Source organism: Carcharodon carcharias, chromosome 19, assembly GCF_017639515.1.
Source record: "Carcharodon carcharias isolate sCarCar2 chromosome 19, sCarCar2.pri, whole genome shotgun sequence".
Classification (NCBI taxonomy): Eukaryota; Metazoa; Chordata; class Chondrichthyes; order Lamniformes; family Lamnidae; genus Carcharodon; species Carcharodon carcharias.
Window position 1 is genome coordinate 172,466 of NC_054485.1, and position 17,708 is coordinate 190,173.

At 43.3% G+C, this 17,708-nt stretch overlaps 1 protein-coding gene across 2 annotated transcripts in view; it reads left to right on the forward strand.

Moving 5' to 3' along the window:
* tmem39b (transmembrane protein 39B) overlaps positions 1-13,095 on the forward strand; it is a 115,754-nt gene extending 102,659 nt beyond the window's left edge. For both annotated transcript variants that reach the window (XM_041212089.1, XM_041212088.1), the window contains exon 9: positions 12,097-13,095. In XM_041212089.1, the coding sequence (XP_041068023.1) occupies positions 12,097-12,333 (237 nt within the window). In that variant the 3' untranslated portion in view covers positions 12,334-13,095. The remainder of the gene's footprint in view (positions 1-12,096) is intronic.
* The last annotated feature ends 4,613 nt before the right edge of the window (positions 13,096-17,708 follow it).

Here is a 17,708-nt window from a genome sequence, read left to right on the forward strand (position 1 = left end):
AATATAGCACTCACTCTCTCTCTCTTTCATATATACACACACACACACATACACAAACTCTCCCTCTCTTTTTGACATACTCTCTCCCTGGCACTCTCTCACATACACTCTCTCCCCTCTCTCATTTATTCACTCACTCTCACATGCATACTCACTCTCGCTCTCCCTCTGTCACACATACGCACTTTCTCTCTCCCTCTCTCTCTCTGACACACCCAAACTCACTCTTTCACAAACACATTCATTCACGCTCTCCCTCTCTTTCTCTCTCACACACTCACTTACTTATTCACTGAATCAAACACACAAATACTCTCTCTTTCTCACCCACTCCCTCTCTCTTTCACACATGCACACACTCTCATTCACTCATTCCTCCTCCTCTCTCTCAAACACTTGCACACACACATTCCCTCTCTCATGCACACACACACCCACTCACTCTCCTCCTCTCCATGACACACACACTCAATCCCTCCCTCTTTATCTCACACACAATCCAACCATCGCCCCGTGATATTCAATGGCATTACCCCACTGAATGCCCCACTATCAACATACTCGAGGTTACCATTGACCAGAAACTGAACTGGACTAGCCATATAAATACTGTGGCTACAAGAGCAGGTCAGAGGCTAGGAATCCTGCGATGAGTAACTCACCTCCTGACTCCCCAAAGCCTGTTCACCATCTACAAGGCACAAGTCAGGAGTGTGATGGAATATTCCCCATATGCCCGGATGAGTGCAGCTCCCACAGCACTCAAGAAGCTTGACACTGTTCAGGACAAAGCAACCCACTTGATTGGCACCACATCCACAAACATTCCCTCCACCACCGATGCACAGTTGCAGCAGTGTGTACCATCTACAAGATGCATTGCTGGAATTCACCAAGGCTTCTTCGACAGCACCTTCCAAATCCACGACCACTACCATCTAGAAGGACAAGGACAGCAGACACATGGGAACATCACCACTTGGAAGTTCCCCTCCAAGTTAATCACCATCCTGACTTGGAAATACATCGTTGTTCCTTCACTGTCGCTGGGTCAAAATCATGGAACTCCCTTCCGAACAGCAGTGTGGGTGTACCTACACCACATGGACTGCAGCTGTTCAAGAAGGCAGCTCACCACCATCTTCTCAAGGGCAACTAGGGATGGGCATAAATCCTGTGAATGAATAAAAAAAAACTCTCCCCTATGTCTCTTACAATACATACACACTTACTTACTCTTTCTCTCACACACAGACATTTGCTTTCTCTGTCCTCTATCTCACATACACTGTCCCTACCTCTCTCACACACACACTCACAGACTAGCACTCACACTCATTCTCTTTCTCACACACATACTGTCTCCCTCTCTATCTCACACACACTCTCCCTATCTTTCTCACACACACACTCACTGACTAGCACTCACACTCTCTCTCTTCCTCACACTCTCTCCCTATCTCTCTCAGACTCTCTCTTTCTCACTCACTCACTCCCTCTCTCACACATTTTCTCTCTCTTACTCACTAAGTCCCTCTCACTCTCTCCCCCTCACACACACGCACCCCTACACACTCCTGTCCCTCTCACACATAAACACATATTCTCTCCCCTCTCATGCACAAGCACTCATGCTCTCCCTCTCTCCATGACAAACATACTCTTTCCCTCTTTACCTCACACACACAATCTCTCCTTTCTTTCTCTCTCTCACTCACACACACACGCACTTTCCCCCTTTCACTCATTCACTCATGCACTCCCCCTCGTACACACATACTCTCTCCCTATCTCACTCACACGCACACTCACTCACACACACACACACTCTCTTATTCAGTCCCCCCTCACTCATTCAGTCAGGCACTCCCTCACACACACACACACACTCATGCCCTCCCTCTCTATTTCTATCTCTCACACACACACTCTCTCTCTCTACCCATCTCTCCTCTCACACACAGTCACTCACTCTCTCCCCCTCTCCCTCACACATACACTCACTCTCTCTGCCTGTCTCTCTCTCTCTACCTCTCTCCCTCTCACACATACATACACCCTCACTTTCTCTCTCTCTCTCTCTCACATATACACACACACACACTCTCTGCTTCTCTCTTTTCAATCACTTACACTCACTTTCCCTCTCTCACACTCACTCACTCATTAATACACTCACTCACTCTCCCTCATGTTCTCTTCCTCTCTCTTGCACAAATACACTCACTCCCTCTCTCTCTCTCACCATCACTCGCTTGCTCGCTCACTCTCCCTTTCTCTCTCTGCCTGCCTCTTTCTCATTCCCTCTCACACACGCAATCACTCTCTCCCCTCCTGCTCTCTCTCTCACACAAACACACACACTCTCACTTCCTCACCCTCTCTCTTGCACTCACACACATGCGCACACTCCTTTTCTCTCTCACACACACACGCACACACTCACTCTTTCTCTCTCTCTCACACACTCACTCTTTCTCTCTCTCTTACACACACACTCTCTCTGTCACACACACACTTTCTCTCTCTCTCTCTCTCACACACGCATACACTCTCACACACACTCACTCTCTCCCCGTCTCTCACATACATGCGCACGCACGCACATACACTCATCCTCTCCCCTCTCTTTCTCCACCCCTCTCATTCTCTCACACACTCTCGCTTTCTCTCTCACCCACACACACTCTCACGCACAGATACACACACACTAACTTGCTCCCTCTCTCACTCACTCTTCCTTTTGGTCATTCACTCCCTCCGTCTGACACACACACAAACACATAGTCTCCCCCTCTCTCACACACACATTCACTCAATCCCACACTCTCTCATGCACACACACTCATTCACTCCCTCTCTCACACACGTGTACACTCAGTCCCTCTGTCACACACACTTGCTCTCTCTACCTCTGTCTCACACACGTACACATACTCTCTCCCACTCTCACACTGACTCACACACACATACTCTCTCCCTCTCTCACAGACATACACACACCCTCTCACGCTCTCTCTCTCACACATGTGCACACACATACATGGACTCACCCTCTTCCTTTCTCTCTCTCTACACGCGCACGTGTGTGTGCGCACACTTGATCAATCTCTCTCTCGCAGTCTCTCAAAGAAACTCAGTCTCTTCCTCTCACAATCTCACTCACTCCTCTCTCTCTTTCTCTCTCACACACACTCACTCACGCCCTCTCTCTCTCTCTCTCTCTCTCACACACACACACACACACACACACACACACACACACACACACACACACAGTTTCCAGTTTCCTGGCCCAGACCTTCTCCTCCTTACCATGGATATCCAATCCCTCACCGCTTCCATTCACCACCAATGCGGTCTGAGAGCTCTCTGCTTCTTCCTTGAACAGAGGCCTCATCCTCTGCCTGGCTGAACTTGGTTCTCGCATTTACCAACTTCTTCAATTCCACTTCTTCCAAATGAAAGGTGTTGCTATGGGTACCTGCATGGGTTTTAGTTATGCCTGCCTTTTTGGGGGATATGCGGAACACTCCTTATTCCAGTCTTACTCAGGACCCCTCCCTCATATCTTTTTCCAGTACATTGTTGACTGTATTGCACTTCCTGCTCCCACCTGAACTGAAAAATGTAATTGACTTTGTTCCCAATTTCCACACTTTTCTCACCTTCACCTGGTCCATCTCTAACTCTTCTCTTCCTCGACTTCTCAGCCTATCCCAGAAATGGGGACAATCAACTAATAATCATTATGTGTCCACGAACTCATCGAGCTATCTTAACCACACTCCATCAAATTCCAGTCCCTGTAAGGACTCAGTTCCATTCTCCCAATTTCTTTGTCTCCACTGCATCTATTCAGACGATGCAACCTTCCATACAATCACTTCCGATATGTCATTCTTTTTCCTCAACCAAGAGTTCCCACCCAGTGTGGTTGACGAGCCCTCCAAAGTGTCCGATCTGCTTCATGCACTTTTGCTTTCTCGCCTTCCTATCCCTTCAGAACCATGTTAAGGTTCTACTTGTTCTCAGCTTCCACCGCACAGCCTCCATATTCAACAGATCATCATTCACCATTTCCTCCACCTCTGGTGCGATGCTACCATCAAACACATCTTCCCCTGCCCTTCCCTTTCAATAGTTCAAAGAAACCATTTCCTCTGTGACACCCAAGTCCACTCCTGGGTCACCCCTAACACCCCCTTCCTTTCACAGGAGATGCAACACCTGCTGTTTTACCACTCCTCCTCTCCCCCCCACCCCACCCTTCTCACCATCCAAGGCTCCAAACTTTTCTTCCAAATGAAACATCGATTTATATCTAATTCTTTCAATTTAGTAAACTGTATTTGCTGTCCACAGTATGATTACATCTACATCGGGAAGACCAAATGCAGTGACCACTTTGCAGAATGCCTCTGTTCAGTCCACAAGCATGATCCTGAGCTTCCTGACACTTGTCATTTAAATTCTTTACCTTACTCCCACTCTGACCTTTCTGTCCTTGGCCTGCTGCAATCTTCCAATGAAGCTCAATGCAAGCTGGAGGAACAGAATCTCATTTTTCAACTCAGCACTCAACAGCCTTCTGGACTCAACATTGAGTTCAACAATTTTAAACCATAACATCTGCTTTCATTTTGTATCTCTTCCTTTTTTTGCTGGTTCAGTTGCTTTCTTCATTCCTCCACTTTGCATTTGGATGGCTGCTATCCAGCCATTCACACCACTTCTGGACACATCTTTTGTTCGATTACCACTCCTTTCAGCTTTTGTACTATGATCACAAAAAGCAGGACAAACCCAACCAGACCAATTACTGCCCCATCAGTCTACTCTCAGTCAGCAGCAAAGTGATGAAAGGGGTGTTCGACAGTGCTGTCAATCGGCACTTACTCAGCAATAACCTGTTCACTGATGCTTAGTTTCAGTTCCAACAGGGCCACTCATTACAGCCTTGGTTAAAACATGGACAAAGGAGCTGAACTCGAGGTGAGGTGTGACTGCCCTTGACATCAAGGCCGCATTTGACCAAGTGTGGCATTAATGAGGGCCGAGAAAAACTAGAGTCAATGGGAATCAGGGAGAAAACTCTCCATTGGTTGGAGTCATACCTAGCACAAAGGAAGATGGTTGTGGTTATTGGAGATCAATCATCTCGGTTCCAGGACACCTGCAGGAGCTCCGCAGGGTAGTGTCCTAGGCTCAACCATTCTCAGCTGCTTCATCAATGACCTGCCCTCCATCAAAAGGTCTAAAGTGGGGTGTTCGCTGATGAACCTGTACAAGCCAGACGGGTTGCACCTGAACAGAGCTGGGACTGAGTTCCTTGTTGGGAGGGCTTTAAACTAACTCGGCAGACGTGTGGGAACCAGGAGAGAATATTAAAGAGGAATACCAGGGAGCACAAAATGGTGAGAGAGATAGATAACACGAGAATAGTAACTTAATAGGTGGAGTCGGGATGAGGTAGAAAGTAACAAAATCTAAATCAGGGTTATTATGCATGTAAGTGAATGCATGAAGTATAGTAAATAAGATTGGGGAGTTACAGGTGCTGATTGCCATGTGGAAATATGATATTGTAGCGATAACAGAAACCTGGCTGAAGGAAGGGCAGAACTGGGCATTAAATATTCCTGGTACAAAGTGTTCAGAAAAGATAGGAAGGAAGGAAAGGAGGAGGGGTGGAGGTGTTGGTTAAGGAGAGCATTGCAGTGCTGGAGAAAGAGGATGTCCCAGAGGGTTCAAGGACAGAATCAATTTGGCTAGAGCTAAGGAACAAAAAGGGTGCAATAACATTGCTCGGTGTAATTTATAGACTGCCAACTAGTGAGAAGGACATAGGAAAACAAATCTGCAGGGAAATTGTAGAGCGATGCAAGCATGAAAGAGTAGTTATAACGGGTGACTTTAATTACCCGAATGTAGACTGGGACAGTGATAGTGTAAAGGGTGGAGAGGGGCAAAAGTGCCTAGATTGTGTTCAGGAAAATTTTCTACAGCAGTATGTGTTGAATCCAACAAGAAAAGACGCACAGTTGTTATGGCACAGTGGGTGGTAAATGCCGAGCTGCTCAAATCCCAGAGGGAAACTTGAAACAGTTGCCAGAACTGCTTTGCAACTTGTACTTTATTTTGAGATGCATGCCTTGAATTCAGTAGTAATAAGTCCACCAAGATTTGTTTTTTTTTACAAAACTAAATTCAACATTTATTAATAAAAGAAAAGATTTTAAGCACATACATAGTTCTACAAGTTGCTACTATAATAACTCCTAAATCCTCAAATTAATCTGGCTCCCAGTTACACCTCCGCAAAGGCAACAGTAAAGCAAAATAGATCTCAACAGACCCAGGCAAAGCATGCAATACCATGGACAGTGATTTCAAAGAGAATTTTCTTAGCTTTGGTTCCTGTAGATAGCAACTTGATGCAAAGGGGCTGAAGGCTTTTCACACTTGTGTTAGATCTTAGAATGCCTTCTCCCTTACACATAACTTCATCTCCTTTATACATGTTTCTCCCTTTCTAATGTAAATTCCATTGTTCCAATATGTCTTTGCAACTTTACTTTTCTCATAATATAAATCTTTAATAGTACTCATTTTATCAGTAAAAATAACCACACTGTTTGGCTTAGCTTCTTATGGCTAAATGTAACATCTTACCATCTCTTTGAATTTCAAACTAACCAAACTTATCTAAAAATGCAAATGTTCCTCACACCACATACTCTTAAACTTCAACCATGTTTATGCATTTAGTATTTCAAACCTAACTTCCCTTTTGATAGCTCAAAAGCTACAATTCAATTAAATCCACTTCCCCCACACACATCCACAGAGAAAAAATGCCACTATTATCCTACCTTTACAATAAATCATGATAATATTATGAAAATTATTATATTTTCATGACACTGTTGGACCTGGTTCTTGGAAATGAGTTGGGCCAAGTAGGTCAAGTGTCAGTGGGGGAACATCCAGGAGACAGTGATCATTGTATTTTGCATTTTAGGATGATGATAGAAAAGAACGATAGGCAATCCAGAATAAGAATAATTAACTGGACGAGAGCTGATTTCAATGGGGAAAAAAACGGAGCTGGGCCAGATAGACTGGAACTAAAGATTGGTGGAAAAAACTGTAGCTGAACAATAGGCTACCTCCAAAAAAGAATTGGTTCGGGTACAGTCATGGTATATTCCATCAAAAGGGAAAGGTAGGGCAAACAAATCCGGGCTCCCTGGATGAAAAAGGAATTAAGATAAAGAAGAAAAAGTGTGCTTATGACAAGTGTCTGGTAGAAAATACAATTGGGAACCAAGGGGAATACAGAATGTTCAGAGTAGAGGTGAAAAAGCGTATTAGAGAAGTGAAGAGGGATTATGTGAAAAGACTGGCAGCCAACGTAAAGGGGAATCCCAAAGTCTTCTGTAGGCATATAAATAGTGAAAGGGTGGTAAAAGTAGGAGTATGGCCAATTAGGGACATAAAAATGAATTTACACATGGGCCATGGCTGAGGTAGTAAATAAATACTTTGCATCTGCCTTTACCAAGGAGGTAGATACTACCCGGGCTATGTGACAGACAAGGAAACTAGAAGGGTTCAAAATTGACAAGGAGGAAGTGTTGAATAGACTGTCGGTACTTAGAGTTGACAATGCACCAGGACCATACGAGATGCATCCAAGGCTGACAAGAGAAGTCAAGGACAGCATAAAAGCTAAAGAGAAAGCATACAATGTGGCAAAGAGCAGTGGGAAACCAGAGGTTTGGGAAACCTACAAAGACCAACTAAAAAAGAAATAAGGAGGGAGAAGATTAAATATGAGGGTAAACTAGCCAGTAATATAAAAGAAGATTGCAAGAGTTTTTTTAGATATATAAAGGGTAAGAGAGAGGCAAAAGTGGACATTGGGCCGCTGGAAAATGACACTGGAGAAGTAGTAGTGGGGAACAAAGAAATGGCGGAGGAACTGAATAGGTACTTTGCGTCAGTCTTCACAGTGGAAAACACGAGAAACATCCCCAAAGTTCAAGAGAGCCGGGGGGCAGAGGTGAGTATAGTAGCCATTACCAAGGAGAAGGTACTAGGAAAACTGAAAGGTCTGAAGGTGGATAAATCACCTGGACCAGATGGATTACACCCCAGAGATCTGAAGGAGATAGCTGAAAAGATAGTGGAGGCGTTAGTGGTGATCTTTCAGGAATCACTCGAGTCAGGAAGGGTCCCAGAGGACTGGAAAATCACTAATGAGTGAGGCAAAAGACGGGAAATTACAGGCTGATTAGCCTGACCTCGGTCATTGGTAAGACTTTAGAGTCCATTATTAAGGATGAGATTTCAGAATACTTGGAAGTGCATGATAAAATAGGGCAAAGTCAACATGGTTTCATCAAGGGGAGATCTGCCTGACAAATCTGTTAGAACTCTTTGAAGAGGTAATGAGTAAGTTAGACAAAGGAGAGCCAATGGATGTTATCTACTTGGACTTCCAGAAGGCCTTTGACAAGGTGCCGCACAGGAGGCTGCTCAGTAAGATAAGAGCCCATGGTGTTAGAGGCAAGGTACTAGTATGGATAGAAGATTGGCTGTCTGGCAGGAGGCAGAGAGTGGGGATAAGAGGGTCCTTCTCAGGATGGCAGCCGGTGACTAGTGGAGTTCCGCAAGGGTCAATGTTGGGACCAAAACTTTTCACTTTATACATTAATTATCTAGATGAAGGAACTGAGGGCATCCTGGCTAAGTTTGCAGATGATACAAAGATAGGTGGAGGGACAGGTAGTATTGAGGAGGTGGGGAGGCTGCAGAAGGATTTGGACAGGTTAGGAGAATGGGCAAAGAAGCGGCAGATGGAATACAACGTGGGGAAGTGAGAGGTCATGCACTTTGGTAGGAAGAATAGAGGCATAGACTATTTTCTAAATGGGGAGAGACTTCAGAAATCTGGAGTGCAAAGGGACTTGGGAGTCCTAGTCCAGGATTCTCTTAAGGTTAACTTGCAAGTTGAGTCAGTAGTTAGGAAGGCAAATGCAATGTTGGCATTTATTTCAAGAGGACTAGAATATAAAAGCAGGGATGTGCTGCTGAGGCTTTATAAGGCTCTGGTCAGACCATATTTAGAATATTGTGAGCAATTTTGGGCCCCGTAATTCAGGAAGGATGTGCTGGCCCTGGAGAGGGTCCAGAGGAGGTTCACGAGAACGATCCCAGGAATGAAAGGCTTAACATATGAGGAACGTTTAAGGACTCTGGGTCTTTACTCGATGGAGTTCAGAAGGATGGGGGGGGGATCTGACTGAAACTTACAGAATACTGAAAAGTCTGGATAGAGTGGACGTGGGGAAGATGTTTCCATTAGTAGGAGAGACTAAGACCCAAGGGCACAGCCTCAGAGTAAAGGGAAGATCTTTTAGAACAGAGATGAGGAGAAACTTCTTTAGCCAGAGAGTGGTGAATCTATGGAATTCGTTGCCACAGAAGGCTGTGGAGGCCAGGTCATTGAGTGTATTTAAGACCGAGATAGATAGGTTCTTGATTGGTAATGGGGATCAAAGGTAACGGGGAGAAGGCGGGAGAATGGCGTTGAGAAACTTATCAGCCATGATTGAATGGCGGAGCAGACTCGATGGGCTGAATGGCCTAATTTCTGCTCCTGTGTCTTATTGTCTTAAGGATATTGAAGGGAGTGAGAGTAGAAATTGCAGGGACACTGGCCATAATTTTTCAGTCTTCCCTAGACTCACGAGAGATGCTAAAGGACTGGAGAATTGTAAACATTACGCCCTTGTTCAAAAAAGGTTTAAGGATAAGCCCAGCAATTACAGACCAGTCAGTTTAACTTCAGTGGTGGGCAAGATTCTAGAAACAATTGTTCGAGATAAAATTAGTAATCACATGGAAAAATATGGGTTGATAAGGAGGAGCCAGCATGGATTTCTAAGGGGAAATTGTGTTTAACTAACTGTTGGAGTTTTTTGAAGAGGTGGCAGAAAAAGTCAATGAGAGTAATGCTGTTGATGTGGTGTACATGGACTTTCAAAAGGCACTTGACACAGTACCACACAACCGACTTGTGAGAAGTTATTGCTCATGGAATAAAAGGGACAGTAGCAACATGAATACAAAATTGACTCAAAAACAGGAAGCAGAGAGTAACGGTTAATGGATATTTTTCGGGCTGGAGGAAGATTTGTAGTGGAGTTCCCCAGGGGTTGGTATTGCAATCCTTGCTTTTCTTGATATATATTAATGATCTGGATCTTGGTCTCCAGGGGACAGTTTCAAAGTTTGCTGATGATACGAAGCTTGGGAGTGTGTAAGCTGTGAGGACAGTGTAGTACTTCAAAAGGACGTAGACAAGTTGGTGAGTGGGCAGATAAGTTCAATGCGGAGAAGTGTGAGGCGATGCATTTTGGTAAGAAGAATATGGACAGACAATATAAAATAAGGGGTGAAATTTTGAAGGGGGTGCAGGAGCAGAAAGGCTTAGGTGTATATGTGCATAGATCATTGAAGGTGGCAGGACAGCTGGAGAGAGCAGTTAATAAAGCATATAGTATCCTGGACTTCATTAATAGGGGCGTAGAGTACAAGATGAAGGAGGTTATGCTGAATTTATATAAGACACTTGTTAGATCTCAGCTGCAGTATTATATATAGGTCTGGGTGCCTCATTATAGGAAGGATGTGAACACATTGGAGAGGGTGCAGCAGAGGTTCACAAGAATGGTTCCAGGGATGAGAAACTTCAGTTACGAAGATAAATTGGAGAGGTTGGGTCTGTTCTCCTTGGAGAGAAGACTAAGAGGAGACTTGATAGAGATGCTCAAAATCATGAAGGGACTGGACAGAGTAGATAGGGAGAAGCTGTTCCCGCTTGTAAAAGGATCAAGAACGAGAGGGCACAGATTTAAGTGATTTTCAAAAGAAGCATATGTGACATGAGAAAAAACGCTTTCACACAATGAGTGGTTGTGAACAACTGGTTCACTAACATTCTTTAGGGAAAGAAATCTGTCATCCTTACCTGGTCTGGCCTAAATGTAACTCCAAGCCCACAGCAATGTGGTTGACTCCTAAATGCCCTCTGAAGTGGCCTAGCAAGCAAGCAACTCGGTTCTCAAGGGCAATTAGGGATGGACAATAAATGCTGGCCTAGCTAGCGATGGCCCCATCCCATGAATTTTTAAAAATCTGCATTGAGTAATTCACCTGACTCCCCAAAGCCTGATTATCATCTACAAGGCACAAGTCAGGTGTGTGTGGAATACCCTCCATTTGCCTGGATGTGTGCAGCTCCATCAACACTCAAGAAGCTCAACAACATCCAGGACAAAGCAACCCGCTTGATTGGCACCCCATCCATCATGTTCAAAATTGACTCCCTTCACTACCGACATACCGTGGCAGCAGTGTGTAGCATCTACAAGATGCACTGCTGCAACTCACCAAGGCTCCTTAAACAGGACCTTCCAAACTCATGACATCTACCACTTAGAAGGACAAGGACAGCAGATGCATGGGAGCACTACCACCTGGAAGATACCCCCTAAGCCACACACTATCCTGACTTGGAAATATATTGCCGTTCACTGTCGCTTGGTCAACATCCTGGAACTCCCTTCCTAACAGCACTGTGGATGTACTTACACCGCATGGACTGGAGCGTTTCAAGAAGGCAGCTCACCACCACCTTCTCAAGGGCAATTACGGATGGGAAAAATAAATGCTGGCCAGCGATGCCCACATTCTGTGAAAGAATAAGGAAATAGATCTTTTGTCATTTAATCACTCCAATCCTCCACCCTATCACAGACCTTCCTTTTTGTTCTTCTTTCCTCCCTTCCGCACCCCCCTCTCCTTTACTCAAAACCTATTACATTTATGGTTCCTCGGTTTTAATGAAGCGTCATTGACTTGGAATGTTAATTCTCTTTCCCTCCACTGGCTGACCTTCTGTGTATTTCCAAAGCAGCAATGATTCAAATCAGAATTTTTAGTTGAGTAATTAAAGTAAGCATTAATGTACATAATATGTGGTAATTTTAGGCAAATTCTGATATTTGTTTGATTTCTTTGCAGTTTTTCTTCAATAAACCATTGAGGATCTTGAACATTCTCATCATTATAGAAGGAGTCATCATATTCTATCAATTGTACTCGTTAATATGTTCAGAAAAGTGGCATCAAACAATATCTTTGGCATTAATTCTGTTCAGTAATTATTATGCCTTCTTTAAACTGCTCCGAGACAGAATAGTTTTGGGTAAAGCATATTCATACTCTACAAGTGGAAATTCAGAGAGCAAAATGAATTAAACTATTCTTCCCCATCCCCCCAGCCCCACCCAGTGTCTGTTAAAATGACAGAGCTTTGTATTTTTGTTACAATTGCTTTTTTTCATGTAACTTTCATTAAAATATTTTTATATCTCCTGAACAGAGCCATTATTGTTAATTGCCACTGATGTTTTATTTTTGTATGCTCACTTTCTGAAAAAGAAATACCCAGTTCACATCATTTACTGTACAACTTGAAACCGTTTATAGGGGAAAAAAGTAAGGCAATTTTGATGACTTGTTTTGTTTCATTCTCTGACTATGAAAACATTTACACTGGGAAGACTTACCAGACTTTACCCACCTTCCACTAAAGCTTAAGAAGACGGTTTTCTATTAATTTCAGTAAGAATTGAGCTGAAAGGTTTTACCTTTGTTTTGGGTGTACAGAGATGACTTGCTAAATAAATATCAAGCATATGACATCGCAACTCTAGTGTAGAATGAGATTTACCTGTGCATAGTGTTGGAGCAGTTGTACTTTGTTCACTCGGAATTCACTTTATTCAATAATGTTCTGCTCGCTCCTTAACTTTCTAATGTTGCTTCAAAGCACTGCACTTTATGTTTTGAGCAGTAACTGAGAGGGTGGATACAAAGCAGTTTGACTGGTCCTGGACTTTACAAAATGCAAAGGCTTGCTAATGCTTTATCAGAATACTGTATATTGCTAACATGACAGTCTGCTTCCTCTATCATCTGTTGCATGTGACAAGCAATAAACACACTGCCAGCATAAGATACCAGCACGTTCACAGACATTGGGTCTATTTGGATGCCATGCTTCTTGAGATTTCTCTTTTTGAACTTTCCTCTTTATGAAAGAAAAAGAAGCACAAAACAGGAGGCAGCATTTGCAGATAGAATTGGTGTGACTGAACCTACAATGCCAGAATCCTTAGGAGGAAGGAGATGCTGGGTAGGAAGCAAGAGAGGGAGCTTATGATTTGTATTGTTTGTTTTCATGGAGCCACAATTCCAGACGAAATGTGGTCTAATATGGTCTAATACCCTTCTGGGTGGCCAAGAGCAGGAACATTATAGTGACATCCCATTGTGCTAATTGAACTTAACTTCTGATATAGCACCCTATGTCACCCAATAATACAGTAGTAGTACAGATTAACAGCTAATGATGAGAACACTCGGTAAAGCATAAGCAAGAAGGGCAAAATTCTTGCAGAACTTGATTAAGAAAACCCTACCTAGAGTGACTGTTTCCTCTTGTGGGGAAGAGCAAAACCAGAGGCCATCAATATAAGATAGTCACCAAGAAATCCAATAGGGAATTCAGAAGAAACTTTCTGATCCAAAGAATGATGAGAATGTGGAACTTGCTTTCAAAGACAGTGCTTGAAATGAATAGTATAGATACATTTAAGGAGAAATTGTACAGGCATATGAGGGAGAAGGGAATAGATGGTTACAATGGTAGATTTAGATAAGAAAAGATGGGAGGATGCTTGAGTGGAGCATAAGTACTAACATGGACTGGTTGGGCCGAATGGCCTGTTTCTGTGCCATGGGAGTTTAGTGAGTTGAGGGAGTTTGGTGAGGAGGGAGGTGCTCCTTTGCTTTTCCTAACTTCTTCACATGTCAAATTTGTTCTTGCTCTACCACAGGGGAAGAAGGCTAACTGTTTGGTGAGTATCTGGTGAGTGGTTAAGGTCTGTTATTAGTGTTTAGTGCTAGGGACAGTGTGTTAATAGTCAGCTTAGGACACGGGAGTTAAAGTAGATCTATAAATAAAGAGAACTAAAAATTATAAAATAAAAAAAATTAAAATAAACAGCTAAAGTACATACCTGTGTAGTTAAGAAACTTGTAACTTTTAGTTCACAGAATCACAGAATTTTAATGGCACAGAAGGAAGCAATTCGGCCCATCATGTCTGCATGCCTCTCCAAATGACCATTTTGACTTAGTGCTATTGCCCTGCCTTTTCGCCATACCCATGCACATTGTTTCGATTCAAATAATCATCTAATGCCCCCTTGAATGTATTATGACACAACCGATGGTAAAGGCTGAGTTGCTCAAATCCCAAAGGGAAACTTGAAACAACTGTCATAACCCATTTTTGCAATTTGTATGTTTTGAGATGCAGGCTTTCAATTCAATAGTAATAAGACCACCAAGTCTTGAGAGGTTTTTTTTTATAAAACTAAATTAAACATTTATTAATACAAGAAAAATTGTAAGCTCATACATATGTCTACAAAATTACTATTATAACTACAAAAATCCCCTAATTAACCTGACTCTCAGTTACACCCCCGTTAAGGCAACAGTAAAACTCATAGATTTAGAGACACCTGGCAGAGACACCCTGGACAGTCACATTCAAAATGAGTTTCTTTCAGCCATGGGCCCTTGCAGACAGACTTGAGCTTTACAGGCTGGAGGCTTCTCACACTTAATGGATCTTAAAATGCCCCTCCCTGACACACAACCTTTTTTCTCCTTCATACATATCTTTCTCTTTGAATGTAATTTTTCCATTGTATCACTAGGCTTTTAATTTTACTTCTAACAATAACATCCTTTGATTCCACCAATTTTATTAGTAAGCTGAAAAAATAAACACATTGCTTAGCATCTTCTAGCTAGGTATAAGATTTCACCCATTCTTTTGAATGCTTGATTTAAAATGCAAATTGCCCCCTTAACACCTATGCTTCTAAACTTCCCCATGTTTAGCTAATTACTATTTCAAACCTACTTCCTTCTATACATCAAAGCCTCTCGACCTGCTGGCTTTAATCCAATTAAGACACACACACGCATAGACACAGATACCACTAAACTTTTTTTTTAATTTTCCATTAACATTATAGACATTAATCTCATCATGACAAATGCCTCGATCGAACCTACCTCCACCACACTTCCAAGCAGTGAATTCCAGACCCGAACCACTTGTTGTGTGAAAAAGTTTTTTCTCACATCACATTTGCTTCTTTTGCAAATCACTTTAAATCTGTGCCCTCTCATTCTTGATCCTTTTATTAGCGGGAACAGCTTCTCCCTGTCTACTTTGTCCAGTCCCCTCATGATTTGGAACATTTCTATCAAATCTCCACTTAGCCGCCTTCTCTCCAAGGACAACAGTCCCAACCTCTCCAATTTATCTTCATAACTGAAGTTTCTCATTCCTGGAACCATTCTTGTAAAACACTTCTGCACTCTCTCCAATGTATCCATATCCTTCCAAAATGTGATGCCCAGAACTGTAAATAGTACTCCAGCTGAGGTCTAACAGGTGTCTTACATAAATTCAGCATAACCTCCTTGCTTTTGTACTCTATGCCCCTATTGTGCATTATTAACTGCTCTCTCCACCTGTCCTGCCACCTTCAATGACCTATGCACATATACACACAGGTCTTTCTGCTCCTGGAGCCCCTTCAAAATTTCACCCCTTATATTGTCTGTCCATGTTCTTCCTACCAAAATACATCACCTCCACATTGAACTTCATCTGTCACCCATATGCCCACTCCACCAACTTGCCTGTGTCCTTTTGAAGTTCTACACTGTCCTCCTCATAGTTTACAGCACTGCCAAGCTTCCACAAACTCAAATTGTGCCCTGCACACCAAGATCTAGCAACAGGCGATGGCATAGTGGTATTGTCACTAGACTTGTAATCCAGAGACTCAAGGTAATGCTCTGGGGACCTGGGTTCAAATCCCACATGGCAGATGGTGGAATTTGAATTGAATAAAAATCTGGAATCAAAAGTTTAATGATGATCATGAAACCATTGTGGATTGTAAAACTCATCTTGTTCATTAATGCTTTTTAGGGAAGGAAATCTGTTGTCCTTACCTGGTCTGGTCTGGCCTACATGTGACTCCAGACCCACAGCAATGTAGCAAGCCCTCAGTTGTATCAAACCACAACAAAGTCACAGAAAGGGAATGAAATCAGATGGATCACTTGGCATTGACCTAGGCACTGGAAATGACAACAGCAATCTCAGCCCTGTCGACCCTGCAAAGTCCTCACTAACTTCTGGGGGCTCGTGTCAAAGTTGGGAGAACTGTCTCACAGACTAGTCAAGCAATAGCCTGACATCGTCATCCTCGCAGAATCATATCTTACAGATAATGTCCCAGACACCATCATCCCTGGGTATGTCCTATCCCACCGGCAGGACAGACCCAGCAGAGGTGGCGGCACAATAATATACTGTCAGGAGGTAGTTGCCCTGGGAGTCCTCAACATTGACTCTGGACTCCATGAAGTCTCATGGCAGCAAGTCAAACATTGGCAAAGAAACCTCCTGCTGATTACCACGTACTGCTCTCCCTCAGCTGATGAATCAGTGCTCCTCCATCTTGAATGCCACTTGGAGAAAGAACTAAGGGTGACAAGGGTACAGAATGTACTCTGGTTGGGGGGTCTTCAATATCCATCACCAAGAGTGGCTCAGTCGCAAATAAAAGCAAAATACTGCAGATGCTGGAAATCTGAAACAAAAACAAAAATAGCTGGAAAAACTCAGCAGGTCTGACAGCATCTGCGGAGAGGAACACAGTTAATGTTTCGAGTCCATATGACTTCACCAGGGCTTAGGAAATATAGAAATGAGGTGAAATATGAGCTGGTTGAGGGGGATGGGACAGGTAGAGCTGAATAGGGGGCCAGTGATAGGTGGAGGCAAAGAAGAGATTGTGAAAGATGTCATAGACAAAAGGACAAAGGGGTGTTGACGGTATTAGCTAAAGGATGTGCTAATGATGACATTAAGGGTAGAAAGCAGGATGAGCAAGTGATAGATAGCCCTAGTGGGGGTGGGGTTGGGGTCCTTTTGTCCATGACATCTTTGACAATCTCTTCTTTGCCTCCACCGATCACTGGCCCCCTATCCAGCTCTACCTGTCCCACCCCCCTCTACCAGCTTATACTTCACCTCATTTCTATATCTCCTTAGTTTTGAAGAAGAGTCATACGGACTCGAAACATTAAGTGTATTCCTCTCCGCAGATGCTGTCAGACCTGCCAAGCTTTTCCAGCTATTTTTGTTTTTGTTTCAGTAGCAGCACTACTGACTGAGCTGGCCGAGTCCTAAATGGCATAGCTACAGTTGCATCTGTCCATGACAGTATCGGTAGGAGTGACCACCGCACAGTCATTGAGTAGACGAAGTTTCACCTTCACATTGAAGATACTCTCCATTGCGTTGTGTGGCAATACCACCGTGCTAAATGGGATAGATTTCGAACAGATTTACCAACTCAAGACTGGGCAACCATGAGGCGCTGTGGGCCATCAGCAGCAGCAGAATTGTACTCAAATACAATCTGTAACCTCATGGTCCGGCATATTCCCCACTCTACCATTACCAT